This window comes from Drosophila innubila, chromosome X, assembly GCF_004354385.1.
Source record: "Drosophila innubila isolate TH190305 chromosome X, UK_Dinn_1.0, whole genome shotgun sequence".
Taxonomy (NCBI): domain Eukaryota; kingdom Metazoa; phylum Arthropoda; class Insecta; order Diptera; family Drosophilidae; genus Drosophila; species Drosophila innubila.
Window position 1 is genome coordinate 15,680,779 of NC_047626.1, and position 16,708 is coordinate 15,697,486.

The 16,708-nt window shown below is 35.6% G+C and overlaps 3 protein-coding genes across 3 annotated transcripts; all 3 read left to right on the plus strand.

Annotated features, from left to right (window-relative positions):
- Nucleotides 1-1,288: 1,288 nt before the first annotated feature.
- On the plus strand, nucleotides 1,289-2,097 carry LOC117792156. The gene is made up of 2 exons (XM_034632175.1): nucleotides 1,289-1,534; nucleotides 1,599-2,097. Exons 1-2 carry the CDS (start codon nucleotides 1,304-1,306, stop codon nucleotides 1,908-1,910), a joined length of 543 nt encoding a protein of 180 aa, XP_034488066.1. The 5' UTR covers nucleotides 1,289-1,303; the 3' UTR covers nucleotides 1,911-2,097.
- A 3,488-nt stretch (nucleotides 2,098-5,585) lies between these two features.
- Nucleotides 5,586-7,598, plus strand: LOC117787298 (putative leucine-rich repeat-containing protein DDB_G0290503). The gene is made up of 2 exons (XM_034625790.1): nucleotides 5,586-7,090; nucleotides 7,366-7,598. Exon 1 carries the CDS (start codon nucleotides 5,586-5,588, stop codon nucleotides 6,660-6,662), a length of 1,077 nt encoding a protein of 358 aa, XP_034481681.1. The 3' UTR covers nucleotides 6,663-7,090; nucleotides 7,366-7,598.
- A 3,079-nt stretch (nucleotides 7,599-10,677) lies between these two features.
- LOC117787309 (angiopoietin-1-like) lies at nucleotides 10,678-13,749 on the plus strand. The gene is made up of 4 exons (XM_034625802.1): nucleotides 10,678-10,725; nucleotides 11,079-11,338; nucleotides 11,390-13,267; nucleotides 13,526-13,749. The coding sequence occupies exons 1-4, from the start codon at nucleotides 10,678-10,680 to the stop codon at nucleotides 13,656-13,658; spliced, it is 2,319 nt and encodes a 772-aa protein (XP_034481693.1). The 3' UTR covers nucleotides 13,659-13,749.
- Nucleotides 13,750-16,708: the final 2,959 nt, after the last annotated feature.

The following is a 16,708-nucleotide window of genomic DNA, read 5'->3' on the forward strand; positions in this document are numbered from 1 at the left end:
TAAATAAATAAGTCCTGGACTTTTCCAAAATTCTTCCGCACAACTTTCGAACAATCCGCACGCTAAGCAAACTTACATGCATTACAGATATTTATGAAGACCCCCAATCTTCTCTCTGATCTCCCTTTTCCACCCACTAGCATAGTGTGACGGGAGTAGAATCAATGCAAAGGCGAAAACAAGTCAAGACAGTTACTTAAATAACTTTGTAGCTGGCAGGAAGAATGGTGAATAGGTAGATGGGTCAGTGAAATGAACGACAGGAGGCAATATACTCGAAAATACTGAACTGGGGGCTTCCGCCGGAAGTTATTGAGTACGGCGGAGGCGCGACCTAAAACAATAACAACAATGAGGCAGCTTTGGCGTTGCCACCTGACATTAACGTCGTCGTCTTCGCTGTCGCCATTGCCGTTGGCGTGCAAAATTTTGGTTCGATGAATTTATTACTTTTGATGTTCAAACACGAAAACTGCTGCAGGCCATAAAACAAGCAGAGAGCGCCAAACTTTCGACAAGGGCCCAGGTTCCCAGTATTACCCAAACCAAACCATGCCTCCCCAACACTCAAGTCAAGCTTGCAACACCAAAATAGAAGGCGGACCCACAGAGTTTGCAACAGCAAATGCTATTAAAAGTTTACATGTCTCAATAGAGTGTTAAGAGATTAGTTGGCATAAAATATTTGCAGAATTCCGGCAAAAAGCGACCGGCCTTGTTAAAAAGTTAAGTTGGCTGCGGCAAAGTGAGAACAGAAGAAGAAGAGGGTTCAGCAAATTTGCTGATTTTTGGCTGTTATTTCAAAAGGGGGAAAATTCGAACAGTTTTAAGTTAACAAATTAAAGAAAAACTTAAAGACAAATTGACCTAGAAAAACAATTTTTAAAGTAATCCAATATGATAACATCCCAAAGGAATTTCATAAATGGGGAGATGTTAAGAGTTAGCACTTGATAACTTGGATAATACACTTTGTTAAATATATAAAAAAAATTGTATAGTCATATCTCATCATCTGTAATGACACTTGTTCTGTAATCATTAGGTGACCCTACATTAAATATAAATATATATGTATTATAGATTGATAAGCTTCTATGTTGGCATACTATTCACATTAGCATGATACAATGAAGTTAACATGTGCACACAATTTTCAATCAAAAACAAGTTCTAATTATTATTATACATTTTATAGATGTGGTCAACATTGATTTTGCATGTAAGATTTCGATTTGTATGACTGTGTGGCTATATAAAGAGCTCTTCCCGGGGAGTGATTGTCAGTGGAGTTGTAGCAACCATGACTAGTTTATTTAGTCAATTGATAGTTGGGTTGATACTATTGGTTTATGCTGCAGCCGAGGAGAAAGCCTATAATGTTGAATTGAACTCGTTTGAAAAAAACGAAAAATTTGAGGACGATGCCAAGTGGGTCGATTGGGGAGATCTGCGTATGAAGAAGGTGTCAAAGAATAAGTTCACCCTCACTGGCAGCTTTGATTTCAATATGAACATGGGCGATGAGCAGAAGGTAAGTTTTGGATCAATCTATTTGATTATGCTGCTGACACAACAAATTTATTTATAATATACAGTTATCGATGCAAGTGTTTGCCTACGATGATACAACAGCGGAGAAAGGTCCATTGGTCATGAATGTGAACAAACCATTCTGTCAGTTCATCAATGAAGACGAGGATACGTATCCATATCTGCAGAAGAAATCCGATTTGCCAGAACAGGGCAATTGTCCCTTTCCCAAGGGCCACTATACAATTGATAAATATGAGCTGGAGACAACCTTCCTGCCCGACGATGCACCCAAGGGTGACTATCTTATCGAGTTGAATGTCCTCGATAAGGATATTCCCGTTACCGGCGTTGTTGCCTCTGTCACCTTGACCTAATGGCGATTCGTTAAACATATTTTATTTTTATTTTTACCTTTATATATTTTTAATTTTTGTATTCTTTGTTCTGGGTGGATCCAATTGACACTGCAAGCGTTTTATATATTTAGTTATTGTATATATATATATATCTTCAATCTTCATTGCTCAAATATAAAATGCATTCGCTTTCAAAGATCAAGAATTCAGTACAGACTCTTCATTTTTATAGTAAACTTGAGATATTGCAATATTAAAATAAGCTTATGGCTACAAACTGGCAGATGATTAATTAAAAAGTATGTATTGATTAACATTCGATACTAGAAATTCCAGGTCAGCAGCTTAAAAAGTTTACAATTTTATTTTACAAGTTTTATAAATAAAAAATGGATAGTTGACACATTTGCACAATTTACACAAATTGCCTGCTAACACTATAATATTATATATAATACAATAATTTATAGAATAATATTTGATCTTTTAATCACTTTTCAGTTGTTCAAGAAATGTTTATTCTAAGTTAATGTCTGTGAGGATTATTATACGAGCCCAATAACTTTCTTCATATCCATATATTGTGGGAATATGTAAATACTTCCCTCTTGTGGCAAATACCCTTCACGTAGTGGGTGGTTTTAGGGGAGGAGGGGGTAATGGGGGGTTGTACGGCACATACATATGCTTGAAGTGCCAAATACACAACAAATTTCAGTTTCTGCATCAACACCTCGTCTAATTGAAATTTGCAATTGCAATTGCAGTACCGTTTGTACCGTTAACCCGTTGTCCCGTTGTCCCGTTTTACCGTTATCCCGTTGTTTCACGCTGTGCCATTTGTCATTGACAAGCAGAGTGGCAACGCCCAGCATATGGTAAAGCTCTCCAAATACTCGCACATAATGAGAGTGAAGTGTGGAAATTTAGGATGGGATTGTTGGGTTGTGTTTTTGCTAAAAATGATTATCTGTGCATTACAATCCATTGATTCCACTTAAGCACCGTTACAATTGCACACACACACACACACATACACATGCGATACACAGACATTGAGAGACAGCCACACACGACACTTAATTAACAAATATGCATTACAAACACCCGCAACGAGCAGCAATTGGTTGGTCATGTCATCAGTAAGCACCTCACACCAATTGCCACACCCTCTACCCCTGTGCAACCGCTGATTCTGCCACCAAACAGCAGCAGTGGCAGCAACAGCAACAGCAACAGCACACACATATGTATGTAATTTCTGTATACGTATACGTTTGTGGCAGATTCGTATAGGCCATGTGTGGATGGCTTTTTATTTGGCTCGTCAGCGTCAACCACCCGCGTGGCAGCGGCAACAGCATTTGGGGAGTTGCATGTTGCATGTGTTTAATTGAAAAATCATATGCAGCGCGCATAATTATGTTTATTGCAATAATCTGATGCAAATTCGCCAAACTCAAACTGAATGCTTTAGACTTTAGATGGCAAGCAACGCCCCAAGCAGCGGCAGCCCGGCAGCCCGGCAACCTGGCAACCCTAACACTCTACACCCCATACCATCCACTTGCCATCTTCATTTCCCACCATTTCCCGCTATCACCTACGCACTTTTGTGCTATCTGCAAACTCTACGCGTTCTGTTGCTGCACATTAAATTGCACTTCAAATTGCACATTTCAACGCCTACTGATTATGACAGATAATTATGTTATCGAGTGTTGCCACACGCGACCCCCATAGTGTGACAGCAGCCGGCAGTTGCATGCCACTGGGATGCACACAGAAATAGACACAGATACAGATGCAGATACAGATACAGATACAGTTACAGATACAGATACAGATGCAGATACAGATACGTACATAATAAGTACATGGACAAGTACATATCTACATAGATGAGTACGAGTATATGTAACTAATCAAAATCAATTCGTAATTCTTTTCTGATCAAAAACGAAATATTTCAATTCATTTTATTTAATCAATACAATTTAGTTTGTATTTCGGAGAATTTCAAGAAACTCAAAAGAGGGGGGGGCAAAAAATTTCCCATATTTCAATTCATTTTATTTAATCAATACAATTTAGTTTGTATTTCGGAGAATTTCAAGAAACTCAAAAGAGTCCAGCTACTTATCGCACACATTCTATGTTTTCTTATTATAATACATATACTATCAGTAAAGTATTAAGTTGAGCAGCAAGTTCAAGCAAGGGGGCATGCAGCTTTGCGTGAAGGGGGGGGGGGGGGCGGGGTTCAAAAATTTCCCAGCTATATAAATGTTATTTTAGGTATGTTTTATATAATTAATAAATTTTATTTAAAATTCATTTCATTCAGTTAAAAGAATACTTTTAATTACTTCAATAAATTTTTACATTTTATTTCATCTCTCCAAAATATTTTTGGTATCTGAAAGCATTGCTTGCATAGTTTCAGAAACAGCACCAAATTGACAGACTCTATTATACTAGACTGTTTTAAACATTTTTTACAACCCAAAAGCCGTTGTCGAGGCCCCAGAAATGAATAATAGTTGCTGTTAAATGTTAAAATTATAGAATTAAAATAAATTGTTTTTAAATTTAACAAAAGGGCATTAAATAATATTTAAATATATTTTAAATTAATTTGTTTGTGCCAAATATACCAATAATGAAGATAACTCATCCTTATGTACCCGCAAATTGGTGTGAAATATTAGAGCTCGACACTTTCATATTTTATATAATTTCATGAATCGTATCACAGGTTGAATTTATACTTTACAACTTTCAATCAATAAAAGATCGAGCGTTTCTATTTTATTTTGTAATTTTATGTGATATGATAACAATCTGAATGGATTTTGGAAGTTTAAATTTTGTTAGAGTCGCTGCTTTACTAAAATCTTTATTTATGAATTCTTATTAAAATTTATGTGCAAAGCAATTAAGATTTAATTTATATAGCATATATATAGCAGACGAAATGTATGTCATTTTTGGTTGTTGCCAAGTAGATGATATGATATACCGGAGTGTATATATTAATATATAGTCTAAGGGGAAAACTCTCCCTTATCAGTATATATGCTCAGAACATACACGTAGTATCAAATGGAAATATTTAAATAGTGTGTTAATGATTTCCAAATACCCTGTAAACTTAACGAAAGTAAACTAAAACTGTCAAACATTAAGCTGCTTACGGAGCAAGTCAATTCGATGTATGTAATTCTGAGCTACGAGTTGTTGCTTACAAAACCACATAAAAGTTACATTCATTAAGCTGATGAATCAATTTCAAATACAAACAGATAAAAAGAAGCCAAAATATTCAACTATCAAATAACAAATTGATTTTGTCTGATCCACTCTACTCATTCCTTTATCATACCCTCTGCAGTCATTTGTTGTAGAGCATAGCAGAGCGCAGCTTTTAGACGTATGGAAGCTGCTGAAGCTGATTGCAAAATTTAGTTTAAATTGAGTTCAAGTGCTTGACGGTCAGATAATCAAAATTCTTAAAATTGACATTATGCTCAAAATAATTATATTAATATTATATATATTATTACCGATTTTCGGCATGGTAAGGCAATATTTCTTAACTCCATATGATACATATCTGAATACATTATCACATTATAGGATGTGCAGCCATCGGGACTGAAATCGGAGTTCAGCGTAAGGTGTTTTAGCATTATGCAACCACTGCTACAGGATATTGAAGCTAAAAAGTTAAGGATTAATCAATGCGATCATTTAATCCAGAAAAAGGATGACAAGCTGAAAGATATGCAGAACCAATACAATGAGCTGCAAAGCAAACTCGCTGTATTCGAGGCTGTGGTTCAGGAAAAGGAACGTCAAATCTTAAATCAACACGATCTGTACACTTCACATAAGAATAATAGTCTTGTCAAGGATGAACTCTTAAAGGCATACAGATTACAAGTCTCATCGAATGAAGAAATCATCAAAACGAAGTCCGATCAAATTGAACTGTTGCTTAAGGAAGCAAAGGATCATGAGCAAGAGCTGGATGGATACAAATCAAAGGTGGAGCAGCTTGAAGCACTGGACAAATCAAATAAGTTGCATCGAGATGCACACGAGTCTCAAGTACAAAAACTTCTCGCCGATGCAAAGGAAACGGCAAAACAACTGGAAAACTACACAATTAGTCTGCGCAGCCAAACTGAACAATTGGACAAACTGAAAGCTGAGCAACAATGGAACGGCATCAAGTTCGACGAACTGCAAACAAACCTCACGGACAAAGAACATCAGTTGGAAACCTTACAGAAGGAAACTCAGAAACTATCGGATCAATTGTCGGCCTGCAAATTACAAGTAGAAACTACGGATGCACAACTGGAAGCCAAGAAGACAACCCTTAATGACAAGCAATTGGAAATCGATCATTTACAGATTGATCTGGAATCAGCTAACGCAAGCCTCGAGGAACTGAAAACAAACTTCACAAATAAGGAACATCAATTGGAAACCTTACAGAAGGAAACTCAGAAACTATCGGATCAATTGTCGGCCTGCAAATTACAAGTGGAAACTACGGATGCACAACTGGAAGCCAAAAGTAAAACCCTTAATGATAAGCAATTGGAAATTCATAATTCACAGCTTGATATGAAATCAACGAATACAAAGTTATCGGAGTGTCAAAGGAATATCGATATGCTGCAATTGACCAACTGTTATTTGTTCGGCAACTATTCGGATATTCACGAAATCCGGATTCCTGGCGTCAGTCCCTTCTAAGTGCTCTGCAATTCAACCTTGGCTGGACCCGGCTGGACTGTCGTACAGCGTCGCATTGACGGAAGTGAGAATTTCTATCGAAATTGGACTGACTACCGCGATGGCTTTGGCAGTTTACATGGTGAATTCTTTATTGGATTGGAAAAACTTTACAAATTGACAGCATCTTTGTCCCATGAGCTTTACATTCACCTCGAAAGCTTTGACAATAAAACTTTTTATGCTCGCTATGCCGACTTCAGTATTGGGAGTGAAGAAGAGTACTACGTTCTGAAAGTGTTGGGCGCCTATTCTGGAACTGCCGGTGACGGGCTCTTTTATAACAGGAATAGAAAATTCTCCACATTTGATGCCGATAACGATCGGGATGATCGTAACTGTGCCAAAAGGAGTCATGGCGGTTGGTGGTATGATCGTTGTGGTCATAGGTAAGATTTTTAGATACAAATAATTTGTAAATGTGGGGCTCCAATACGAGAATGCTTTTGGATTTCTACGTATTCGTGCTCAAAAGCTTTCAAAGCTCACAGAATATACTCGGGAAATGTTCATTTTGACTGTCGCCTTTTCAATCATTTCTATATTTCTTATTATATTTCAAAGCCTGCTATTTCAGAAACGGTTGAAAATGTTTCGACGCACACAGATATCGAATTATTTGTATTATAAACTGATCTGTGTTCTGTTTGTTTTTCTTTTCAAGCAATCTTAATGGACTATACATAGCGGAAAGTGGCGACGGTGGTGCAAATGGTACTTTTTGGCTTGGTGTTCACAATTTCTCGTTCAAATCCGTACTGATGATGCTACGACCCAAATCTGAAATAATTTTAGATTAATTATCACTGCGGACGGCAGTACGCGCTGGTGACGAAAGCAGGACGAAGGGTGCGAAAGTAACCAGAAACACCCAATTTAATTTCTTTTACAACGTTTGAAATATGTATAATAACAGTTTGATGCTAATTAAAAGCTATTATTAAAAAAATGTTTGCTTTTTTTAACTTCACCTTATGCATTTTTATGAAATGATTTTATACACTTTAGAAAGTTTTTTTTGTAATGTTGTTATAATACTAAATACGACATTCGTTGCTTAGTAATATCTGAAGTTAGAGTATACCGACTCTCACAAAGACCGTTCACTAAAATCAAGATATTTGGTGAATAATTTTTTTTTTGTAAATGAGACAACTTTAAGAGACATAATCCAATAAAAGCTAGTGGGCGGTTCCATTCGAGCACGCTCGACAGTTGGATACCCTGTGTGATATAGTAATCCGCTTTGACCAAATTAAAATTAAAATATCAACAAGCTGTAACTTTGGTTGAGATATGTCTAAAGATTACAAAGTTTTTCATACTAAGCAATTTTCTCAATGTATGAACTTTAATCCCATTGCAACTCGAATTTCGCAAAACGCCGTCATATTGCAAGATAAAGTTGCCCCATCTATATTGTTTAAAAATTCAGCCTCCTTGGTGTTATGGTTCGGGCTGTGCAATGATCAGTCAGTGAATCAGGTCAAAGAATTTTATATGTACAGATAGATAACGTAGAAACTTTCTTATCAGTATTTGTATATTTGGTACGTATTACAAATGATATGTAGCAGCCTACATACATACTTAAAAAAAAATCATTCAAACATTCTGTAAAACATTGTATATAATGACTAAGCTCACAAAGTTGAATGGCTTGCATGTACCCTGTTAAATGAAATGGTAAAGAAAAACTGTTAAGCATAAAGCTGCTTACCGAGCGACTCAATTGTATGTATGAGTATGTAATTCTAACAACATGTTGATAATTTATGTCATCGATATCATGTTAAAACTTACATTAATACGTACATTAAACTGATAAATAAATCAATTTGAAATACAACCAGAAAAGTAGTAGCCGAAAAAAATATACAACTGATCTTTCTCCTGAAGCTTATGCAATAAATATTTTAATAGCCGCGGAGCTCCATTCTACATATTAAATCATCATACCCTATTCTGGCAGTTGTTGCAGGGCATTGCAAAGCGCAGCTTTTAGACCTATGGAAACTACTGGAGCCGATTGCAGTTAATGTAGTTTACATTGAGATCAAGTGAGTGACGGTCAGATAATTTAAATTATTCAAATTGAAATTATGCTCAAAATAATTGTATTAATAATGTTACCAATTTTCGGCATGGTAAGACTATATTTCTTAACTCCATATGATACATATCTGAATACATTATCACATTATAGGATGTGCAGCCATCGGGACCGAAATCGGAGTTCAGCGTACAGTGTTTTGGCATTTTGCAACCTCTACTACAGGATATTGATATGGTGTTGTACGTATTAATGCTCAAAGTTCACTGTGCTATACTTAGTCAATGTTTGTTTCACTTTCACCGTTCGAATCAATTCCATATATCGTTTTACTTTGCATAGCCTGCTATTCCACAGTACAAGTAGAAAATGCTTTTGTTTGCTCTATACACTGAAAAAAAAGACCAAGTTCTAAAATCAAGAACATTCATCTTAAATATTTTGTTCTTTAAATAAGATTATTTTAAGACCAAATTACTAAAACTAAGATTATTATTTTAAAAAATCTTAAAATCTTAATATAAGAATAAAAATCTTAAATTGTTAGGAAAATATAAATAGGTACTATTTCGTATCAAACAAATGATGGCACCGTGGCGCTCTGGTTAGAGAGGCCGCTTCAGTTGTGAAGCAGTAGTCGGCGGTTCGAATCCCCCTCGTAACAAATTAAAATAACATTTATAAAATTACTAAAACAGAATAAAATATAAATAAATCAAAATTTAAAAATAAAAAAAATATAAATATAAAAAAATAAATATCATTTATTTTAATTTTTGATTTTAATTTTAAGAACATTTATTCTTAAAATAAGAACTTGGTCTTATTTAAAATGTTCTTAAAATCAAGATGTGTTCTCTTAATTCAAGAATTTGATGTTCTCGACGCATTTTTTAGACCAAAAATCTTAGTTCTGAGACCAAAATCTTGATTTTAGAACATTTTTTTTATCAGTGTACTTTCAACAAGCTGAGAATCGATGGGACAAGTTTTGGCGTACACAGATATAGATTTAATTGTTGTAAACTGATCTGGATTCTGTTTTTTTTTTTTCAAGCAACGTCAATGAATTGTATAAGGCGGAACCAAGTACACTTCCAGCTCACAATTTCTCTTTCAAATCGCTTCAGATGGTACTGCGACCCAAATCTGGAATAATCTTAGATTAAATCAATTTTGAAGCAAACACACAAAAACCGCTTTCTAAAATTAAGAATATTGGTAAACATTTTTTTTTTTTTTGTAAATAAGACAACTTTAAGAGACAAAATCAAAAAAAAAATCACAATCTTTCGAAAATGTTCTCACACTGTTTCTTCTGATTATGAACAGTGTTTTACAATTTTTACACAGTGAAGAAATTTTTGTAAATAATATATTGTGACTATCAGTAAAGCATTTAAGTAAGCAGCAAGTTCAAGTTCAAGCTAACAGATTAAATTAACTATGCCTTAATACAATCCAGATATATAAATTCTTACAAAATTTTTTTGCTACGTAAGCGGAGAACATATTAAATGTTTCACTCGATAAAAAATGTTATTGTTCAGTTGTTATTTAATGTGCCTTAAGTGTTATAAGAGTTGCACAGATTCTCGTCTAGTTGTATTCAAATTTTAATCAAGAAGAAATTTTCTTATCAGTATATTTTTATTTGGTACATATTATAAAAATATATATACCAACCTACATACATACTTAAAAAATAATCACTCAAACATTCTGAAAAATATTTGTATATTATGACTAAGCTCACAATTATTTTATTAGTGTGTGAATGGCTTGCATATACCCTGTAAAATGTTGTGAAGTAACTAAAACTGTTAAGCATAAAGCTGCTTACTGAGCGACTCAATTGTACATAGAAGTAAGTATCTATGTATGTAATTCTGAGCTACGAACAGACAAAATATACTGAACGACATGTTGATACCCTATGTTATCGATATTAAGTTTAAACTTAAATACTATGTACATAAAGCTGATAAATCAATTTCAAATACATCCAGATATATGTATGGAAAAAAAAAACAATTTGTGAGATCCACTACACACATTACTTTATCATACCCTATTCTGGTGTTGTTTGTAGGGCATAGCAAAGCGCAACTTTTAGACCAACGGAAGCTGCTGGAGCCGATTGCAAAATTTAGTTTAAATTGAGTTCAAGTGCTTGACGGTCAAATAATCAAATTTCTTAAAATTGAAATTATGCTCAAAATAATTGTATTCTTTTTGTTTATATTATTACCGATTTTCGGCATGGTAAGGTTATATTTCTTAATTCCATATGATACATATCTGAATACATTATCACATTATAGGATGTGCAGCCATCGGGGCTGAAATCGGAGTTCAGCGTAAAGTGTTTCGGCATTTTGCAACCTCTACTTCAGGATATTGAAGTCAAAAAGTTAAAGATTGATCAATGCGATGAGACAATCCAGAAAAGGGATGACAAGCTGATAGATATCCAGAACAAATACAATGAGCTGCAAAGAAAGCTCGCTGTATCTGAGGCTGTGGTTCAGGAAAAGGAACGTCAAATCTTAAATCAACACGATCTGTACACTTCACATAAGAATAATAGTCTTGTCAAGGATGAACTCTTAAAGGCATACAGATTACAAGTCTCATCGAATGAAGAAATCATCAAAACGAAATCCGATCAAATTGAACTGTTGCTTAAGGAAGCAAAGGATCATGAGCAAGAGCTGGATGGATACAAATCAAAGGTGGAGCAGCTTGAAGCACTGGACAAATCAAATAAGTTGCATCGAGATGCACACGAGTCTCAAGTACAAAAACTTCTCGCCGATGCAAAGGAAACGGCAAAACAACTGGAAAACTACACAATTAGTCTGCGCAGCCAAACTGAACAATTGGACAAACTGAAAGCTGAGCAACAATGGAACGGCATCAAGTTCGACGAACTGCAAACAAACCTCACGGACAAGGAACATCAATTGGAAACCTTACAGAAGGAAACTCAGAAACTATCGGATCAATTGTCGGCCTACAAATTACAAGTAGAAACTACGGATGTACAACTGGAAGCCAAGAAGACAACCCTTAATGACAAGCAATTGGAAATCGATCATTTACAGATTGATCTGGAATCAGCTAACGCAAGCCTCGAGGAACTGAAAACAAACTTCACAAATAAGGAACAGCAATTGGAATCTTTACTAAAGGAAACTCAGAGACTATCGGATCAATTGTCGGCCTGCAAAATACAAGTAGAAACTACGGATGTACAACTGGAAGCCAAGAAGACAACCCTTAATGACAAGCAATTGGAAATCGATCATTTAAAGCTTGATCTGGCATCATCAAATACAAACTTCGAGGAACTGAAAACAAACTTCACAAATAAGGAATATCAATTGGAAACCTTACAGAAGGAAACTCAGAAACTATCGGATCAATTGTCGGCCTGCAAAATACAAGTAGAAACTACGGATGCACAACTGGAAGCCAAGAAGACAACCCTTAATGACAAGCAATTGGAAATCGATCATTTACAGATTGATCTGGAATCAGCTAACGCAAGCCTCGAGGAACTGAAAACAAACTTCACAAATAAGGAACAGCAATTGGAATCTTTACTAAAGGAAACTCAGAGACTATCGGATCAATTGTCGGCCTGCAAAATACAAGTAGAAACTGCGGATGTACAACTGGAAGCCAAGAAGACAACCCTTAATGACAAGCAATTGGAAATCGATCATTTACAGCTTGAAATGGCATCATCAAATACAAACTTCGAGGAACTGAAAACAAACTTCACAAATAAGGAACAGCAATTGGAATCTTTACTAAAGGAAACTCAGAAACTATCGGATCAATTGTCGGCCTGCAAATTACAAGTAGAAACTACGGATGCACAACTGGAAGCCAAAAGTAAAACCCTTAATGATAAGCAATTGGAAATTCATAGTTCACAGCTTGATATGAAATCAACGAATACAAAGTTATCGGAGTGTCAAAGGAATATCGATATGCTGCAATTGACCAACTGTTATTTGTTTGGCAACTATTCGGATATTCACGAAATCCGGATTCCTGGAGTCAGTCCCTTCGAAGTGCTCTGCAATTCAACCTTGGCTGGACCCGGCTGGACTGTCGTACAGCGTCGCATTGACGGCAGTGAGAATTTCTATCGAAATTGGACTGACTACCGCGATGGCTTTGGCAGTTTACATGGTGAATTCTTTATTGGATTGGAAAAACTTTACAGATTGACAACATCTTTACCCCATGAGCTTTACATTCACCTCGAAAGCTTTGACAATAAAACTTTTTATGCTCGCTATGCCGACTTCAGTATTGGGAGTGAAGAAGAGCACTACGTTCTGAATGTGTTGGGTCCCTATTCGGGAGATGCCGGTAACGGGCTCTATTTTGCCAAAAATAGGAAATTCTCCACATTTGATGTCGATAACGATCGGGATGATCGTAACTGTGCCAAAGTGAGTCATGGCGGTTGGTGGTACGATCGTTGTGGTCATAGGTAAGACTTTAAGTCACATATATATTTTTGTAAATGTAGTTCAGTGTGCGTTTGTACGTATTAGTGCCCAAAACCTTTCAAAGCTCACAGAATATACTTAGAAAATTTTCATTTTTACTGTCATCATTCGAATCATTTCTTTATTTCTTTTTGTATTTCAAAGCCTGCTACTCCAGAACCGATGGTATAAGTTTTGACGTACACACCTATAATTTATTTATGTTATAGCTTGATCTGTTTTCTGTTTTTATTTTCAAGCAATCTCAATGGACTGTATATGGCGAAACCAAGAAGAGCTTCAGATGGAATTTTTTGGTTTGGTGCATACAATTTCTCGTTCAAATCAGTACAGATGATGCTTCGACCCAAGTTTGAAAAAATCCAAATTTAAATCTAGCCACAAACACAACATTAATTTTCTTTTGTAAATTTTGTAATACAAAAAGCTATTATTAATAAAATGTTTGCCTATTTTTTTTGAATCATCTTATCTAATTTTTATATAAAAAAAAAGTTTGCTGATCAAGAATATATAATTTATAGGTTTGAAGATGCCTCCTTCTTTCTGTTACATGCATTCCAACGAACATAATATACACTTTTTCCTTTTTTAAGTAGCGGGTCTAAAAACAATAACTTGCTGTAAAAATGTTTGTCCTGTTTTTTTTTTCTTTTTTATACCCTTTGCAACTTTGGACATGTTAAGAGTAACATGTGGTCTATTGTATTTGTTAACAAATTTTTTTTAAGTTTAGAAATTTGTACGGTTTTTTTTTTTTTTTTTTAAGATATATAAGTTGGCTTACCCAATAGAGAGTTAATATTTTGGGTAACTGCAGCATTTTTAGTATTAAGGGTATACCGAATTCGATCTTCAAGATTGCCTATTTCTTTTTGGATTACATATTATGATTATTATTAAGTCAGTTCCCAACTCGGCTCGAGTCAAAGCTGAAGACAACGACGTTTGGGGACGCGTTGCCAGGCCGCAAAATCTGTTTGTGATTACGAGAAAGAGAGAGAGAGAGAGAGAGAGATTGGGGAAGGCGAAGAAAGGGTCGAGTGTGTGTGTATGTGTGTGTGTGTGCTGAGGTGTGCTGTGTATTATGTAGGTACACATATTTTTAATCATCATTAACAATAATTCGAGAAATACTTTTAATTTTTTCTCTTCCCTTTCGACTTGCACAGGACTCAAGACGACGAGAAAGAAAGAAAGAAAGATGTCGAGGCGACATTCGCTTTTGGCCTGGGCGCAGTTGGGCATTGTCTTTATGGAAGGGATAACAGAGTGTGTGCGTGTGTTTGAGTGTGTGTGTGTGTGTGTGAGTGTATTTATGTTGCTTATTCCCCGCGCTACTTGCTACCACTTCTGCCTCAATGACATTGCACTTACTGCCACGTCGCGTCGTCGCAGCAAAAGATTTATGAAAAAATTGCGTTTTCTCTCGCGTTAAAGCTGTTGCTGCTGACTCCTTTCTCCCCCCGTCGCCTCGTCATCCTCAGGGATTGTGTTGCTCTGGCTCTGAAAGACGGAAAGACGACAAGAGGAGGTGGATGGGTAGGTGTCTTTTGCTTGTGTGCAATATTAATTATTATAGGCGAGCCACCCACACAAATAAATCATAAATTAAAAGCCAAGACGAAGCGCCGGCCAAGTAGAAACCACCCTACTCTCCCCCGTAACCCCCTAAAACAGCCAACTCCCAATCGTACATTCTCCCCCTGCCAAAAAAAAAAAAAAAAAAAAAAAATGAACCCATTCATTCCCACAATATACAATTTTTATCATTAAACGCATTTGATAATTAAAAATTGTCATTTTTTAGCAGCGCGCTCTCTGCTCAAATATCATTTTTCTCATATACTCGCCGACTTGTTCTTTCTTTTTGGTTTATTTTTTCCCATCTTTTGGCTGGAAAAATATTAAATTACCAAATGGGTGCCCGCCCGTTCGAAGAGGGAGGGAGGGAGGGGGTTGGTGCAAGGGTGCTGCCGGGACATATACAAAAGCAACGGCATTTATCATTTTGCCAACTGTTTGTTTGATAAGGGGAAAAAACGCAGCTAAAAAAACGCAAAGCACATAAATAAAAATTAATTGGTGACCAAAAGAACAAGAAGAAGCAAAAAAATCCCAACGCTCATAAATATTACTTAAAATATATTTGAAGAGCGAAAGTGACACAAATGAAATGAAGTGACGCCATTTTAAATAAATACCAAAATTTGTACCGTTAGTTGTCAGTTGAAACTATGAGTTTGCATTTCCTATAATTTCCTATCTAACAGTTCTAGTTTCTTACTATTACTTTTAAACATCTTAAAACTGCCAATTGCTTTTTCTATTAATTTAATTTAGCTCATGTAATTCTTACAACTGTTTCGGCGCTTGCCTTTAATCCCATTCTCTTTTTCTCGTCCTTTTCTATTTTGGCAATTGCATTATAGAACTTCCCGAATTCTTTAGGTTTCATTTCATTAAATTTTATGAGCTTTTCGATTCGCCTTACACAAAAATTGCATCTCAAGTGGTGTGTTGGCCAAGAGAACCACTAGACGTAATGGATCCTTCTCACAAAATACTTACATTTACAGTTCCTAATTGAACTTTACTGAGATGTTCCTTTCCCCTTTCATCCCTGCCAAAGGGCAGCCAGACGTCATAACAATAAGCTGAATACAAGTACTCGTTACAAAAAGACAGACAAATAGCACCCAGAAGTGGTAATGAGATGCCAATTGATGGGATCTAACTACCTATGAACAGATTCGAATTGCTGTATAAGTTGAAGTGAATGTAAGCATTACAGCTGAAATCAATAGGAATTTTCATTTCTTGAATACACTTTGTGATCCATAAGCACAATAATAATAATCGTTTGTTCAGAACAAATTGTTTAGTCAAGTGTGTACTTAAAATATATGTTGAATTTACATTGTAATTATCTAAAAAAAGAAAAGAAAGGAAGCGGATCAGACGAGCGCACTCGACAGTAGAATACCCTGTGCCTAGGCTCTTTGACGGATTTTTACCGATTTTGGTATTCTTAAAAATTGTGTAAGTCTGATGTTTTTCATCTGATCTTTACAGTCGAAAGATAAATAGAAAAATTACATATTTTTTTAAATTATAATGTTTAAATTATGTCGGATTTTTTGAGATTTTGACTGACTCCACACATATACTGCTAAAATATCATTTCATGCATTAATGATAAAGGAGTTCCGAAACCATAAAAATTGTTGCACAACACTGCAGATAAAGCTTTTGAAAGAGTGTCTTTATTCTAAAAGCTCCTTAAAGCTTTAGAAGACTTAAATTTTCAAACTTTTTAGTTTGGCTTACAAATTTGGCCAGGTTGCAATTCGGCTGTTATTTGTTGTTAGCAATTTTACTGTTACAGGCACAGTAATACGGAAATGCGGATGTCGATGCGG

Excerpts from the sequence above, each read along its gene's own strand:
- LOC117792156 (XM_034632175.1), top strand. The coding sequence starts at position 1,304 with ATGACTAGTTTATTTAGTCAATTGATAGTTGGGTTGATACTATTGGTT. Across the intron at positions 1,535-1,598 it reads ACATGGGCGATGAGCAGAAG|TTATCGATGCAAGTGTTTGC; the intron begins GTAAGTTTTGGA and ends TATAATATACAG.
- LOC117787298 (XM_034625790.1), top strand. The coding sequence starts at position 5,586 with ATGCAACCACTGCTACAGGATATTGAAGCTAAAAAGTTAAGGATTAAT.
- LOC117787309 (XM_034625802.1), top strand. The coding sequence starts at position 10,678 with ATGTTGATACCCTATGTTATCGATATTAAGTTTAAACTTAAATACTAT. Across the intron at positions 11,339-11,389 it reads CTGTACACTTCACATAAGAA|ATCGAATGAAGAAATCATCA; the intron begins TAATAGTCTTGT and ends ATTACAAGTCTC. Across the intron at positions 13,268-13,525 it reads TACGATCGTTGTGGTCATAG|CAATCTCAATGGACTGTATA; the intron begins GTAAGACTTTAA and ends TTTATTTTCAAG.